This window comes from Pomacea canaliculata, linkage group LG7, assembly GCF_003073045.1.
Source record: "Pomacea canaliculata isolate SZHN2017 linkage group LG7, ASM307304v1, whole genome shotgun sequence".
Lineage (NCBI taxonomy): Eukaryota > Metazoa > Mollusca > Gastropoda > Architaenioglossa > Ampullariidae > Pomacea > Pomacea canaliculata.
This window is the reverse complement of record NC_037596.1, coordinates 24,299,636-24,317,329: the sequence shown is the minus strand read 5'-3', so window position 1 is coordinate 24,317,329 and position 17,694 is coordinate 24,299,636. Positions and strand designations below refer to the sequence as shown.

At 35.7% G+C, this 17,694-nt stretch overlaps 1 protein-coding gene across 3 annotated transcripts; it reads left to right on the top strand.

Annotated features, from left to right (window-relative positions):
* The first annotated feature begins 1,145 nt into the window (after nucleotides 1-1,145).
* LOC112567843 lies at nucleotides 1,146-17,598 on the top strand. 3 transcript variants are annotated; one of them, XM_025244677.1, is made up of 17 exons: nucleotides 1,146-1,283; nucleotides 2,786-2,875; nucleotides 3,127-3,453; nucleotides 4,655-4,972; nucleotides 7,365-7,495; nucleotides 7,661-7,856; nucleotides 8,020-8,259; nucleotides 8,485-8,612; nucleotides 9,064-9,241; nucleotides 10,209-10,448; nucleotides 10,748-11,020; nucleotides 11,479-11,580; nucleotides 12,669-12,803; nucleotides 14,409-14,669; nucleotides 14,840-15,106; nucleotides 15,629-15,735; nucleotides 15,963-17,598. In XM_025244677.1, the coding sequence occupies exons 2-17, from the start codon at nucleotides 2,812-2,814 to the stop codon at nucleotides 16,074-16,076; spliced, it is 3,081 nt and encodes a 1,026-aa protein (XP_025100462.1). In that variant the 5' UTR covers nucleotides 1,146-1,283; nucleotides 2,786-2,811; the 3' UTR covers nucleotides 16,077-17,598. The 3 variants fall into 3 exon arrangements, with proteins under 3 accessions (XP_025100462.1, XP_025100463.1, XP_025100464.1); XM_025244678.1 differs by lacking the exon at nucleotides 3,127-3,453; XM_025244679.1 differs by lacking the exons at nucleotides 1,146-1,283; nucleotides 2,786-2,875 and adding an exon at nucleotides 3,822-3,880 and having other exon boundaries at nucleotides 3,384-3,453.
* The last annotated feature ends 96 nt before the right edge of the window (nucleotides 17,599-17,694 follow it).

The following is a 17,694-nucleotide window of genomic DNA, read 5'->3' as shown; positions in this document are numbered from 1 at the left end:
AAAGTTAATTTAGCACTGTATTTAAATATCAATATTCCTATTGATAGAGGACTGTAGCACTATTTCGACAGTTACTTCTATTTTACTTTTCAGTTTTCCTTTTCGGCTTAATGTGCCCCACCTTTTAGTACATTAAAATGCATTGTTGATTCACAATGAACTTACTGGAACGGCTGTCATTGTTAGGACAGACAAAGCTCTGTGAATAATTGTTTGTGGCTGATTTGTGTTAGCTGATAATAACTCTAGTCATTTAGTGGTAGTTTCCCTTTTATTTGTTTTAACAATAATACACTAAAGGTTGTGTTTTAGGTTTGAGTTTTACTTTTAACCTCTAATCAGTGACTTATAGACAGGAATATTGTATTTGGCTGTGTGTGTCTGGTGTTTACAATACATGTTTCTCTGTATTTGTACATACGTGATTCTGTTTGTACATGCGTGGATCAGTGTCTCTCTGTGCATATATGTGTGTATATGTACCCCACCTGACCTGCCGGTGTAAGCCGCACGACTTTGACCTTTGCCACCTGGAAATTTCTAGAAGGTGCATTTGACCAAGGGTTATCGAAAGATCACCATACCCCACGAATACTTCCAGAAAACGGTCTTCGTTACACCCGATGGAGCGTACGAGTTCCTAGGAATGCAGTTCGGAATGACAAATTCGGGAGTCATCAGTGAAAGCAGTGAAAAATCTTTCATCGAAGCTATTTACACAATAGATATATCGTCCGATATCTCAGTAACATAGTAATTACAGCACTGAGGTCAAGGGTTGTGGGTTACACTGCCCATGATTTCAAACACTGACAATAAAAACTGTGTGATGTCGTTGGGATGAAAGTGAGTCACATCCTGTTCGTGGTTTTAGGCATTAATGCTAACCTAGCAGATAGTCGAATATACACGATTTAAAGAGGAAGTTATTAAGAACCCTCGAATGGTGTGAGTCACTTAGTCATGTCGGTATATTTTACAAAACCTTTTACTTGTATGTGAACATACTGAGATGAAACCAGCGGTTCAAGCGTATTTTGTCTGCTTTTTTCTTCCGTCTAATTATTTTTGTCAGTCGGACATTAATGTAACTGATAAGAACCCATTGAAGTCTAATCACGAAGGAGTAAGTTACTTGCAGTGTGTATGAGCATTTGTTATATGAAGACGTGTTGCAGTTATAAAGGGAGAAAACTATAATCAGAGAAACAGGATTCATTACCTACAGACGTACGGCTGCTGCTACGACTTACAGTAGTGAGAATAACATCAGTTATATCAAGGTAACACATTGACGATTGTGCCAAACAACTTTAATAGTGCATGTCTCTGCTTTTAAAGAAAACACGATATCTCTGTACCGTCATTGATATAATGAGATCGTTAAATAGAAATAATTGCTATGTTGTCTCCAATTTTCCGACTAAGATAAAGACTGTTTCCCTACACACATCATTGTGTAAGGATATGTCGCACATATGCATAAATATTTCCTTTTGTACAAATAAACATTTTTTTTTTTTTTTGCTACATAAATGCATTCAGGAAGTCGCACTATACAGTGTTTTATGTTTGTGTTAGGCCGAGTAAAAAGCTTCGGAAAAGGCTTTGAACATGTACAAAAATTGTTACTGTATAATCTTATTAGTATATATAATTATTATTTCGTCTTTTTTTTTCTTTGATCGTTTCCTGGATATTTAAAATTGTAGCTCATTCCTTTAAGTCGCTACTTTTGGCAGCATGTATTTACTTTTTATTTAACTTTTTGGTAAGTGGCTTAAAAGTGAAAGAGATGTATTTATGTTTAGTGATTATTTTAATTACTTTCTTTAATGCAAAATAACTTAATAAACTGTAATTTATTTATTCATACTAAAGCTCAGTCAGAGTACATCAAAGTAACTAATGTTAGCTTTAGTAGAACCAAGTTTATGTGTAACAAAAAGATACTATATCAGCATCCCATTTGATCCTCAGTATGCTGTAGTCTGGTCATTTCTTACAAAATACAAATTTCTATTTGAAGAGTGATAGACGTGCAAAGCTGTTCAGTTGTTTAGCTTCTAACAAACAGACGAGTATTATTGCTAAGTGTTTTTGTGACAGTGTTGATATTTGCGGTGAGTAGTGATTGTTATACACGTGTCTTGTCATTCATTAGAGGAGTTCCTAATGTTGTTAACTTTGAAATGTAACAAAAGACAAGCAAGAAAGATGCGTGTAAGAAAGGCTTTATATCAACACAGAGTATTAGAGAAAAGAGAAAAAAAAGGAGACCATCGAAGAAAAGCAAAAACTAAACTGTAATTGAGAATAGATAATATCTGCAGCTCTCTCTCTTTCACACTTACACACAACCCCCCCAGCCTCACAAACACGCAAACAAACAAACACACATATTGATTTTTGTGAAGATGGGACTACTAAGGAAAACAAAATTATGAGTGTTACAAAAATGCTACTTAATAAATGTCGAGCAACAAAATGCAGTCAAGGAAACATTTACTGAGGGAAACACGTTATCTCGACAGTGACAGCACTGCATGCACTTAAAGATGAGTATTATAAACTATTTAATCAGTTCCGGAATATCACACACGCCTCTAGATGGCAGTGAGAGACTGAACAGGGAAGTAACAACTTGTGAACTAAGCAATGTACAGTTGTCTTTCTGCCCGGCCTTCTGTCGGCAAACTAATATTTGACTGTGTGTAATAAGATATTTGATGTCGCTTTGTTATGTGTTATTCCTGTGTGTAATTTTATGAGATTTCTTGTTCAGTTTCCTCTTATAAGCCAGTGGAAGTGATGGCTGTTTGTGGAAGTTGGATACTCTGTGTTGGTGCACTGCTTGCTTCACCAGTTCGTTCAGGTACTGGGTAATTTTTTTCTGTATATAAACACGATAGCAATTTGAATCATTCGCGAACCGTATTTCAGTAATAAGAAGAGGCTATACTTTTTTCAACGAAACATTGAACAGTTGCTGAATGATTTCCAAGGATTTAACAAAATAATAATATTTTCTTAATTTTATATATATTTGCTGAAATAAAAAGAGATTTCTTACTTAACAAAATCCTGTGATTTCTAAAATAATATTGGCTGGTTAATTTTTTGTAGAACTGTCTATACTTGGCTGTAAAGATGGTAGTGTAGACGTTGTCGAAGGCACGGATCAACTTTTCACATGCGGTGAATACCAGTTTACCGGACCCCAGTGGACTGTTTATGACGACGAGGGGCGAGAACTTTATTCTGGGTCTTGCTATAGGAAGTCATGCACACCATGGAATAATCAGTTTCGACTACATGAAGTGGACCATGAAAAGAGATATATGTTTACATCAAGGCTGACGATAAAGAAAATCACGAGAGACTCGGCTCGTAAATTAGTTTGCAGTGATTACTTGACAAGTGCAAGTGCATTTTGCGACTTAAAAATACTTGGTAAGTTGAATGCTGAAGACTTAGTACATAACGGGTTTGTATCATGGATAGTGTGTCAGTCCACAGTTTTACACTGTGTAACATGCCATATTAATGTTTGTATATTTCTTTTTATACTCGCTCTTGTGAATATAACATAAAACCGTGTGGAATAACAACCTTTAAATATTGTCATCAATATCTTACAACATGAAGCCTGTTGCCATGGCGCAGTGCGAGGCTGTCAGATACTAGTAAGAGTTTTAGAATCCACTCTGGCCCTGTAAACAGTGCACAATCCACACGTTTGTTATTTTAACCAAAGGGTTCATTTCATCATTAACACATTTTATGAGTGAAAAATCAGTAGTTTGATGTATGTTTTAAAGGAAATTGAAGATACTGTGAAACGAATGCAAGAGAGGAAAAACAGCTGCAAAATACAGGCGTGAGTCACGGATTTAGCATAGTGATTGAATTGTATTCCGTGCCGAAAACCATGAGCTGTCTCAACTTTGTAAGGGGTGTGGTATCACTGAAGAATCAAGCACTAGATAACACACAAACGTTTAAAGAGAAGCTATGGCGTGGGCACCACACTCCAAATATTTACTTCCCTATTGTAAACTGCTTGCTCTGACAGTGTATTTACAAATTTGTGGGACGAGTTGTCACAGTCAGAACAGGAAAAGCTTTAAATAATTAAATAAATATTTTCAGTGTGTTGCCGCCTGTGCTTTTCACGATTTAGGATAAATGACTCGACTACATTATAATAGTCTTGTGCTCCGTTGCTTCAATAGTCTGAGGATTGAAACACAGAAGCCTTTTCTGCTCTATATCGTCGTTTTCTTAGTGGCTAAAAAATCAGGCAGGTGTACTTATATGGAAAATGCTATTTGTTTTTTTATCAAATATCCTTGTCATCTTGCTTTATGCTAGCTTATTCTGCTAATTTGTCACTGTCTTTAACACAAACATTGAGCATTTTATCATTTTTTGACTTAATTCGCTATTCTTCTTCCCTACTGTCTTCTAATTTCTATTATTAAGTTTATTCGGATTTCTAAACCTCCTTAACTAAAAAGTAAATGTGTACCGCTCTAGAAATGATATTTATGTTAGTAAATACACGACTAGCATTTTTTTTTTGCATTTCAGCTTTTATTGGTTTTATCAACGAGTTCAGTATAATCTGTGTAAGTATATCATTATGTTGCAGCTCTCTATATCAATGATTGCTCATCTGGAGTGAGAGATGTAACGGAAGACACTGACGTTAGTTTTACCTGTGGTCAGTACACTGACCAGATAGAATGGTCTTCTTTTGATGGCTACGGGACGAAGAACTACATCGGTCGTTGCAATGACGATGGGTGTACATCCCTAAATGGCTCACCATTTTTCTTACGAGAGAAAGAAATTTCAAAAATGAAATACGAGAGCACGCTGTCCATCAGGAATGTCACAAGACATCAAGATTTTTCCCTTCGCTGCAATGAGGGGAACATAACTGCCACGTGTAGACTGCGAGTTATAGGTGGGTTTGACCCAACAGCTGCAGAAACCATAGCCGTATTATGCGATAAGTTACATTAAAAGGTGCCTCTTCGTAGCCCTTGTCAACATAAGGTATAAAAAACCCTAACTTTGAAGAAGATTTTAGCTTCTATTAAACTCATTTGATACGCGGCTGCGGTAGCCCGCTCTTCTCAGGTGAACGCAGCGGCGAATGACCGCGAATGATATTTCGACCGGTATTTAAAAAAATATATATTTAAGATCCTACAATAAAAACAACTATCTGTGATACGCCGTTTCAAAGATCATTTAAAACACATTTGCGTGGTGTAAATTTTAACAAATATACGTTTTGTTGTCTTGTAGTAAAATCAACTCAAAGACTGTTACTGTCTCGACAAAGAACTCACAAATCGGGACATAGGTCAAAAGTTCGACATTCACAAAAAAATATGTATAAAATGTTTACCAGAAATTAGCATATACTTTAACCCTAACTCCATATTCCTTAACAGTGGTTGTGTTATTAATTCTTAAAAAAATGTCTCTGGCTTTATTTCTGATTACCTAATTCTAGAATAATTAGGCGGTCAGTTATATTTACTCCACACAAATAAATGGCTTGATCAGGTAAATACCGGCTGTCCAAATTTATTTTGAGATGGCAACTTATTGTTACAAAAACTCCAACAGCATCCGAAGAAGGGTCTGTGCGGGAAAATTTCTTTTTAGAAATAGCTTGTAATGTGTGCTGATCAAAGCATTCGTGAAGATAGCTTTAAGACGACCAAGGCAAGACCCAGATTAGGGATCAAGAATACCAAAATGCTCTAAGAAAGTGGCAAGTCTGCTTACGTGACAAGGGAAATAAGTAGTTCATTATATACCCTTGTTACAAAGACCTAGACCACGATCATACCCAGTGAGTAGCACTGCCCATGTCAACAGAGGTGAAAAAGCACTGATGGCTTGGAAACCAGTTTCACCACGTCTTATCTCAGAAAGATTTAATGTTCAAGGAAGGACTAACACCATCATCAAATGCTGAATGTCCAGGATGACCGAATGAAAGAAAGAGCAGATGTTGCCTCAGACCACAACTTTCAGATAGCAGTGTTCGATATTAAGCTAAAGTCGCTTATGGGTTCTGTAGGCAGACCACACCACAAGTTCTATAGTGATTACCTAAAGAACTCACGGACAAACGAAATTTATGACTGTGAAATCCAAAACAAGTAAAAGTAAAGAAACGTCCGTGGAAGAACATTAGTTAACATTCAAGATTATTTGGAAGACAACATGTACAGATGTTCCAGGAAAGAGGGAAAGAAAAAAAACAAGGAATAGATGCCCCAAGAGATCTAGGCAAACTCGTAATCAAGAAAGGGGCTGAAACAGAAGATCAACCAGTGTCAATATCAGCAAGAGAAAGAAGGTCTGAGAGCTCAGTACTTGGAAGCCACCGTCTAGTCAAGAGGTCTGTCAGGGTAAACAAGAAACGCTACATCCATGAGCTGGTCGAAGAAGCAGAAACAACAGCTATATTGGTAAACATGAAGCGGCTATACGAAATAACAAAAACTTCGAAAGGCAGGAGCATCAAACCAAACAAGCAAGTAAAATAAAAAGACAGCAAGATCATAACAAGCCATGAAGCACAAAGAGATTGCTAGATGGATTCTCAATCGACCTCATATATATTAAATTTCCGGGCATCATCCTGACGCATTAAGTCCCGCATATTCAACACTAATGTAAAAGCTTTCCTATGGTATTGTTCTGAATCCTAGAGATTAAAAAACATCATCAACAACAAGTTCCAGACCTTTACCAATCGATGCCTACGCCATATTCTTGGAATAAGATGGCCTACAGGACCTCCAACAGCAGCCTGTGGAAACAAACCAACCAGAATGCCACTAGCCAAGACATCAAAAAGCGCAAATGAGGCTGGATAGGACACATCTTGCACAAACCAGCTGACACCATTGGAAAGCAGGCACTTTACTGGAACCCTCAGGGAAAGAGGAGAGTTGGGAGACCAACGCAGACTTAGAAAAGAACAGTAGAAAGCGACGCAAAGGACATCAGAACCACCTGGGGCCAACTGACGGGGTGTATACCTATACCGGGTTCGCTATGCAAGGTGTTGTTTCCGCTCTGTGCTCCTCGAGAAATAACAAGAAATGAGCTAAACTATCAATTACCTCGTCAATAACGATTGAAATAAATAATAATATAGATTCCATATGAATATTTGGGGATAAAATTTTTAAATAAAGATTTTAAAATTTGTTTTCTTCTATCGTGACTATTTTGCTCTATAATTAAAGCTGGGTGCATTTGGTCTTGTATATAAGAAAAAAATCACTTTGTACTATTTATTTCTTTGCTCTAAATTTCGTACTCAGTGCCTGTAAGCATTGTTCCCGAGACATGCCAAGTACAGCTGTCAGGATGGAAGGTGTATGGAGTGTGTACAATTCAGTGGCTCGATACAATAAACGACATCCCGGATTGCTGGTGGAGCTTCAGCTATCAGGTGATTTATATCGATGTCTCTCTTCAGTCAACTAATTAAGAAAATATGCGGTCAACGCACACGTGTCTCATAATCTTATTATGAGCTAAGTGTTCTTGTCATATAAAAAAGCTTCAAGAACATACTACTTTTGAAACCTTTCAATGTTATTAATTTCTCTTTCAGTCTTCTCCGCCTACTGCACCAGATGACTTAAAGGGATTGCTCAGCTCTTCGATTTTTGTTACTGTCGGTTCCGTTCGTTACAAAAGACGAAGTTGTTCTTTTGAGCAGGACATGCCAGTCATTGCTGGATATTATAACTACAGCATAAGCGTATCCTCACACCCAGATGATCAGTTTTCTAAAGTTCTTCTTATAGGTAAACCAAAATCTCCAAATTTCTAAATTAAATGTTTTCTTACATTTTCAAAAACTTTACATCGATAGGATACATAAGGTGTAATGAATTAAATTATATTAAAATAACAAGAATAGAACTTTTTTGCATTTAAAATTTTTAACATCTTGTTTTCAATGTGCAGTGCGTCCAGGGCAACTTACTCACAATTGTCTCATTCCTGTTTATGAGGGATCCAGTATGAGTTGTAAGTGCATGTCCTCGTATGTAGGAAGTCCACCAGCAGAGTTTCTGTGGGACGATGTGAACAACGACACGTTACACCTTCACAATATTCAGCGACAGGATAGTGGCAACACTTATACATGTCGGTTTAGATGGGGAACAATCAGCGATACAATTTTTTACAACTTAATGGTAATAAGTAAGTATATTTTACAATTAACTACATTACAGTTTTTACTGGTGCATGACGAGCTTTAAACTTCGACACTATAAATCGTGTAAGGGTCCTATACTTAGGGCCTGATCTCAATTGTGTAAAATTTCCACCTTTTTGATGTACCCGTCATCTGTTTGTGAGCATTCAATGTGAGGGCTAAATGACAGAGCGGTATACATATTTTTATGAACGAAATATTGTCTTCAGCTCCTGTCAGCAACAATCCTAACAGCTGCAGTGTACAGCTGTCAGGGTGGATTGTGTCCGGAGTGTGTAGAGTTCAATGGCTACCATCAGAACAGGAACGCACGTGCAACTGGATGCTAAAAACCAAGGTACATTTCTTCGATTCCGCTTACTATTTGTTTAAAAAAAAATTTCGCTAATACAAAACATAATATAATATATAAATGTGCATTTTTAAAATCTGGATCAGGCCGTAATGTTAGTATATGTTTCGAATATATTTATTTAAAACAAACAGCCAGAGTACTTACCTGTATATGTCAATTCACATGTCCATACTAAGTTAGAATACGGTTTTTTGTGTGACCTTTTTTTAAATAGGTCTTAAAATATGCTTTATAAGATCTACATAAATATCCTTATAAAATCAACTATACTAACTTTACTTCAAGAAAACTTTAATCATAACTTATCTTTTACTACCTGTAATTTGTTTTTACACATTTAAATTACATGACACTTCTTTCGAATACTACATCCAATAAATGCTTAATTGGTTTGTTGTTTAAAAATCTATGTTTAAACTCTTCTTGTGCACAGGAAAAAAGCGAAAAGATACCTAAAGTTCAAAGTACTTCCAGTTATAAAACAGCGGATCATGTTTCTTATATGAACTGTTTTTTTGTGCGTCCAATGCCTGTGATCACTGGAAATTATACCTATAGCATTGACGCATCTTCACACCCAGCAGACAAGTTCTCAAAGTCCTTTTTTATAGGTAAGAAAATAATTTACTTCAGATAGTTACCGAAGAATTTTGATAACTAGAAAAATCGAAATGCCTCTATAATTTCATAGTTTTCTTGAAATAACTTTGTTGTTCTCGAGCCTTACTAGTCGTACGATACTGAAAATAAAACTTTTGTTTAAATGGTCAACAATGCATGTAACCATGTTGACATCTCACTCTGATGGACTTAATTGATTAATAACAATGATTTATGCCAATGATTTTCCTGAATTTTGGATTTCTTAACACAGCCCTACGCTGGCTCGAATCAAACAACATGCCCCCCCCCCCTTCTCTAAAAATTAAAATAATCATAATGATGTCTTTGAGTTCATACAGAATTTCAACAGCTGAACGTTTTCTTGTCCATATTTTTTTAAATCTTCCTTATGATTCCGTAAGTAACTATGGTGTGTAACTGGATGCCTGACTGTAGCAAAAGATACATATCAACATACTAACATATATATTAAATAAATATTTTAATGTCCTAAACATTATTTACTTTCAGTTAGGTAGGCCATAGGTTTAAAAGTATATTCCATTCAATCTCAGTGTCTGCCATTCTAGCTAGTTATAATTAATATCATAATTTGTAACTAGTGAAAAAATCTCACGATGAAATGCTGGTCATATTTTTTTAAATTCTCTCTTGCAACCTTTAGAAAGTATTTTTTCAGGTTTTGAACCCATAATTCCATGTCAGTGAACTGATGGTATTGACATGGACTTGAAACATACTAGCTTGACTTTCTTTCATGTGCAAGATATATATGCACACACACACACACACGTACATGTGTGTGTGTGGTTTATGCTCAGTAGATTGTAGGTAAAAATATTGGAAGTAGTGCTAATAGTAGTATTTGTAAAATTTTAATGATATTATGCAATTTCCATGATATTTCTTGTCTCATATAATTCATTTGGGTATGTATTTATACACATTGTTCAGAGAAACCAGACGCGCCTCAGCACAACTGTTCAAAGATGCTTCTTGAAGGATCCAATGTGACCTGCACATGCTTTACATCGAATCTTGGAAATCCACCTGCACAGATTGGATGGGCAGAATCTAGCAAGGAACATTTTTTCATAGAAGATATAAAACGAGAGAGAAACGGTACCATCACTACATGTAGTCTGACATGGGGATCAATCTACAACACAACTCCATACATGATTCTCGTTGCTTGTAAGTCATGTTTAGCCATTTTAATATTTTATACCGCTTTTGATGCTGCCGTTAACTACCACGAGAGTTACTAAAAGACACATCTTTTTGCTGTATTACTTGAATCTGTGCTAAGATTTTTTCATATGTTTAGTCTCATAAATGTCTCCATTACCCCAGCATATACCATGCGTTTAAGAAACCAATTTTTTACTTCACTTTTTTTCCTTCTGTTGCTGCTGCTAGGGGCCATCATTTTTAGCTAATATAATGCAGTTGGTGTGTGTATATATATATTGATTAAACTCGTTATTACACAGTTGGGCCCTCGGTAGCTTACATCAGCAGCAGCAGCGAAGAAACATCTGGCGATGAGACCAAGACTGAGTTAGTGTGCACAGCGAGTGATGTTTACCCGTCTGCCTTCTTTCGGTGGAACATCTTGTGCGAAAACGAGACTAAGAACGAAACCACTAGCAGGTGCACGCTCCCTACATCACCTACAGCAGACCAGACGACAATCAAGTGCACGGCAAGCAACCAGATCTTTGCACAAGTGTCATCGACAACTATCTATGTCCTCAAACCCACACGTAAGCATGTTAGAGTTGGAGGATAAGTTACAACCTAAAGTTAAGATAATATAGCTGATTTATTGATATTATTTATGCAGAACTTATAAAGTATATTTGAAAACACATCTATTTAAACAAATGTCACCCCAAAACACGTATTCTAACTTTGTATGCACAGGTCAATTGACATACACAGGTAAATACTCTGCTTGATTTTGCTTTAAATAGATATTATCAGAACTTATACTGTAACAGCGAGTTACAGTGACAACATTACTTAAAATAAAACTTATAACAAACAACAAACTGTTAAACACTTGCTGCATAGAAAGTCTTCGATAAAAGCATACATGAATAAAAAGTCTGGAAATGGTAAAAACTAAAATTCGATGTGCAAAAAACGTTTTTTAACCCTTGATAAAATAAAGTTAAATTATTTAACTTGTTTGTCATTTTTGCCTTTGGGATCTTTACAGATAATCCTTATCAGGGGGGAGTAATTGCTGGCAGTGTTGTGGTTGTGCTTCTTCTTCTTGTCATTGTGGCAGTTATCATTCTTTTTATCAAACGACGAAAAGGTCAGCAGCATTTTTGTTTTACAAATATCTTATGTTTCACCAACAACCTTTCAATCTTTGCTTTTTAACTCATAAGATCTCATTAGTTTGTAATAATTTATCATTTGCTTTATTATCTGGTTTATGTAATGTTAGTTAAACACTTTAGTGTTCATTGTATATGGGTCCACATATAAGTTTTAAACACGGAAGAAGTCCTTTCACCTAGCTGTGAAGTGGCTTTTAGAGTTAGAGAACGTATGGCAGCAAGGGTGAGGAATCTTGACACCTCCCTCACTGTAAGGTAATGAGACATATATTGTCTTAGAGGACTGGGTCCTTTCACTAAATCCATTTAAAATACGTTTTATTCAACAACAACAACAACAACAACAACAACAACAACAACAACAACAACAAAGAAAAAGAAAAAGAAACCACAACGATAAAGTTTGCTATTAGGCTTCTTCAACTAAAATTTCGCAAGTGTTTATTTTTAACTTAATACGATTTAACAGTTGTTTACGTATTAAAAACAACTTTTTAAATTGGTTGTACATTATTTTCATCCTGCTCAGTTTATTATATTTACACCATTTGGGATTCTATCTCTGATCTGGACAAAGAGAACCGAGGTAATTGCTGGTTCATTTGTTAAGTCTACTCAACTGCACTTTTAAGCCAACTCCTCTCATTGTTCTGATTGGTCAAGGATGTTTTATTGAATGCATTCCTTTGGAAACTTTTTCGACATCAAATCAAACACAATAGCAAGGTAAGGAGCCAGGATTACAAACTCTTTTCATATAATGTTATCAGGCTTAAACATATATTTAAAAATATTTTCATAAAAAAAGCTCAGAAGGTCTTTATATATATATATATTGCAGTATAACAAATATTCCGTTATACAGCTTTTAATCGACAAAGACACTAGTGTATGGTATGCAATATTTGAAAAGTGTCAGTTATTGAAGCTTTAAACTAAAAGTAAATAATAAAATATATTGTATGACTAGTAACATCCAGTAAGTGGCAGTGATGTGAAATTATTATTAACGGATACTCATAGTTATAAACACAAACATTTTTGTTGAATACCTATGCAGTCATCAACAAACCCGAGACACAGACGCCTACTGTACACTTTGCTGCGCCATCTGGAGACATCTACACCATTGCAGGCACAACGACTGGTGATCATAGGGAAGATGAGTATGTCACAGTTCGTGATACGACTTGCCGTAAGTCTCAATGCTTCCTGCCGCTGTTTAGTTCTTTATAATAAAGAAAAATAACTTTTATACTACTAAAGGTCAAAATATATGCTTGTTTGTTTTCGATACCAAGGCAGCAAAAAAGATTAGGCTTAAACAGTCCCTCACTATAGCAACATAAAGATCTTCAACTTATAATACACTTCTTTTTATACTTCAATCGAAATACGTTATTGCAAAATATGTGCAAAAAGCAGTACAGTGGAACCTCGGTTAACGAACTTAATCCGTTCTGGAAAGCTGTTCGTTAACCGAAATGTTCGTTATCCGAAACAATTGTTTCCATAAGAAATAAAGGAAATAGATTTAATTGGTTCCTAGCCCCTGTTGACTCGCTATTTGAAAGTTACAGGCTGTATATATATATAGGTATTTGTTTTAATGAGAACAGTTATAATGCAATATAAATGGAGTTAAATAAACATAAAAACATTAACGAAAGCATTTAAACAGAAAACTTGCCGTTTTGACGGCGTGGTTGGAAACAGGTGTGGGGAGGAAGGGGTGGAATTACTGCTTTGAATCCCCTCTCCATGAGCACACGTGACATTATAAAATCGGGGGTGACTTCCCTTTTCTGTAGCTTTGAGGTTGAAGAAAAAAACTTGTCCAGTGTCTGTTCCTTCTGCCTTTTTTGTAAAACTCTTCGGTAAGACGACATCACATATCCGACAGACGCATGCCACCTTCATACTTTGAAATCATTTCCTTTTTCAATTCATTTGTTGGCCGCGTCCTTGTCATTACCTCACTACTATTAATTGCTCTTAATCTTCTTTGGAGCCATGATTGAGGATTATCTTATTAAAATAAAGAACAAAAATCACTAAATAAGAAGGATGCGCATAGAAAAGGAACGACTGATCGTAACTGTCTCGAGCGCGAATGATTACATGCTGGTTGGTCACGTGTGGTTCACGTGGCTGTTCGTTATCCGAAATTTTGTTCGCTATCGGAGACAAATTTTTAACGAAATTTTTGTTCGTTATCCGAAATTTTGTTCGCTATCCGAGACAAATTTTTAGCGAAATTTTTGTTCGTTAACCGAAAAATTCGCTATCCGAGGCGTTCGCTAACCGAGGTTCCACTGTAGTGTATACACTTTAGCCTTTGAGAAAAGCATCGTCGAGTTTAGACTGTTAAGTATTTAATGTTTCCAACAGTCAATCGCTATCTTCAAGATTCTTTAACTGGATAAGAAGTTTTTTTTTTTCATCTTGGATATTACGATAGTCCATCGTTTGCTTCAGATGGTCTTTTATATTATCTGTACGTTTTCTTTTTTGCTGCAGACCTTTTGCCAATTTTTTTACTCCTTCCTAATGATGAGCAAGAGTCAAAAGAGTGCAAATTATTTTTATTTAACTACATCTCCTTATTAAACTTACTGACCACTGCGTTAAGATTGATCACAGAAAATACAGTTAGTAAAGCAAGGGACACAACTTTTTTTGGTTTCATGGCATATTATAAGGAAATCTTAATGATGATAATCATGAAGAAAGGTGTTATATTTTCGTTAATTTTCAGTAATTAATCACCAAATCGCACCGTTCTCTCATCTTTGTGCAGCGAACAACATTCTTCAACCACAGACTCCAGTTGTACGCTTTGCTGCGCCATCTGGAGACCTGTACAGCATCGCTGGCCCAGCGACTGCAAGAGAAGTTAACCAAGCAACAGAACGTATGCAACACAAACTACCTTGTCATCAGACTGAAAATATCATTTACCACAACAATCAAGGGACGGAATCAAGAAAGATGCCAATAAAGCCCAAGCCGACAAGACTGGGCGAAAAGAGTCGTCAGCCTTGGTCAAGTAAAGCAGAATGTAATATATCAGCTTTCATAATTGTCTTCTGATAAACACATGATAAATAAGTGTAATATAATAATCCCATATAGAAAGAAATACAAGAAAAGTCAAGGGTAATCAATGGTTCGTGTGTGAATCTAAATTACAATGATTAGAATTATTTTATGACATCGTTTTCGGTGCAGTCGATAATAAACTCGAGACACAGAGACCAGCTGCACACTTTGCTGCGCCATCAGGAGACCTGTACGCCATCGCTGGCCCAGCGACTGCAGGAGACAATAAACATGTTACTGAAGCAACTAGCAACCTATCGTATGCGCCAAAGAGTAGCAGCGGTCATCAGGCTAGAGATATCACTAACATGACAAACAAAGGAATGGATTCAAAAAAGATGGCAATCAAACCCAAGCCAACAAGATTCGGCAAACAGAGTCGTCAAGATGTGCCAGGTAAACCATTATGTAATATATCAGCTAAGATATTGTCTTTTAATAAAGGCCACAATAACCAAGTTTTAATACAAAGGTGACATACAGAAAGCAGCGCAAGAAGTGTTACAACAAATTTATTAGGCACATTAATTAATTAAATAAAAAGATGTCACTCACAATGCATCTATTGCATAAACTGAATAAACCTTGAAGATACTGGGCTGTGCTAAAGTAGCAGAAAGTAAATCTCGATAACGGCTAATAAAAACGTTGGAATTTTATTGACTTTGAAAAGAAAAGAACAAATAAAAAAGACCTTTTTGTAGCTCAACCTTTATCAGCCAAACAGCAGTAAGATTTCTACGCTTTGTTATAGGGAAAACATTGAAACACACGTGATCTCCTCTTTTTATAATTTAAATTATTTTTTATCCATTGAGCTAACGTTTTGGCATGCATAATAAACAAGCACCTTAAATATTGTTTCAAAACCTATAAAAACTTTATTTGGGTATTTTGGGTCCGATTTCTTTATTCTAGTCACTGGATACATGAATGTCACTCAAGTGCCGACGGATTCTGGACTGGGTGTGTATCATGTTGTTCCATGGGCTGCTAAGTCTGAAACAGGGAGCTCCGATGTAAGGGTGAGTTTATTTAGCAGCCACACACTCAAAATAAAGCTAAGACTTTTGCTTTAGATTAAAATGTACCTGATGTATATCACTGAGTAAAAAGAAGAAATTACCCTATTTTTAAACCGCTAATTGCAATTATTATATGAACCTTGCTAATTGTTGATGAAGTTGGTGCAAGAAAATCCTTTAAATACTTCCTTTATTTTTATTACGTAAAAATACATATATTTCAACAGGTACATGATACATCAAAAATGTCAGAGGACGAATACAATGTTCTACGGTTCCAAGAGGATCGCACTGGAGAAGAAGACCATGCCATTACCTACAGTCACCTCAACATCAAATAAGCGAATTCAGTTTGCTTTCGGAAAATGCATTTTAAATATCTACTTCTTACTATTATTTATTAAACACCCCATCATCTAGAACTCAGCAAAAGTGTTGTTTGATAAATTCTTTAAGATCCCTTTTTCTTTCATCTCAACGCTTTAAACGTTAATAGTAGTAAACTGTTGAGTCGTTTTTATTGACATCACTACATCACTTTTTTGGTAGCTTTTACTTTTTGAAATATGAACTGCATAAGGGAGACCATCTACATGTGCTTCATGAATACAAAGATGATTAGAAATATGATGCTCAGGTTTATGTAAAGGATACAGACAGTGCTCCAAAAGCATTTATTTTCAAATAAAGAAATATTGTGTGTTCTGTGTGTGTGTGTGTGTGTGCGCGCGCTTTCTTAACATGTACAAGTTTTATTAATAACATTCTTATATAATTACATATAATCATTGCTGGTTTTAATTTAAATAGATATATTTTAAATACTTGTCAATTCTTTGAAGTCACTACTTCCTTTCCAATACTAATTTGCTTTTTTGTTTGTTTTTATCGTAGTTGTTATAAAAGAATAACAGATCATACTCATCTTACTGTCTGTTCATTTATTTTTTCTGTTAAAAGTTTTTAATTTGTATTTCTATTAAAGCTTCATTAGAATATATCAGAGATTGTGTTGAATGAGGTCACATTTCTAACTTTTGTGATTTTTGGTGAGGCCAAGTTTATTCTTAAGAAAATCTTTTATCAACATTGAACATTGACTTCTTCAGATCCTTACAAGCTCTCAAAAAAAAAAAAAGAAGAAGAAATGCTGAGGTGTTTACATTTCTCATTGTATGCAAGCCAAGTTACTAATTGACTCTCGTGACCTCGCACGCAATTTCAATTTAAATACTTCACATTCTAACCCTCACACATTCTAACCTTTACACATTCTAACCCCTGATACATTCTAACCCCTTACACATTCTAACTTTCACACATCTTAACCCTAACACATTCTAGCTTTCACACATTCTAAGCCTCACACATTGTCACTTATTGCCCTTTAGCCTCTTTTCAAGATCCGTCACAGTGTAGATACTCCCCGGTGCATGGTGGTTGTAGTTATTATAGCTGTAAACTCTGCTGCTAATTGATGTCAAGAAACTAAAAAATGGCTACCCAAGGTCTTTTTCATGTGGTCGTAATGTTGAAGACCAAAACGTATGCACCGTTACACTTTGATTATTTGTAATCTCGGTTATAAGGATGTCTAGACTAATACCGTACACGCAAAAATATTTTGCATGACAAAACAATATAATCCCAGTTGACTTTCATGCTTCTTCATATGTTAGATGCAATAATTTTAAGTAAGTTCTTCTCCTTGAAAGAGAACACATTATATTAAACGCATGATATCTCAGCAGTGACAACACAAACTGCACTAATATTGTAAGCTGATTCACTGCTTCCGGAGCAGCACACACGATTTTAATGACTGTACTAAACGGAAGAAGGAAATAAATACGTCTGAGCCCCGCAGAGTGTTGTTTCCTTTTTGCGAGAGAGGCTGAAGACACAACAATATTTGTGTGTGAGCTCCATCTTTAGCTTTCTTTCTAATAGACCGAGGAA

Excerpts from the sequence above, each read along its gene's own strand:
- LOC112567843 (XM_025244677.1), top strand. The coding sequence starts at position 2,812 with ATGGCTGTTTGTGGAAGTTGGATACTCTGTGTTGGTGCACTGCTTGCT. Across the intron at positions 3,454-4,654 it reads TTGCGACTTAAAAATACTTG|CTCTCTATATCAATGATTGC; the intron begins GTAAGTTGAATG and ends ATTATGTTGCAG. Across the intron at positions 8,260-8,484 it reads TTACAACTTAATGGTAATAA|CTCCTGTCAGCAACAATCCT; the intron begins GTAAGTATATTT and ends TATTGTCTTCAG.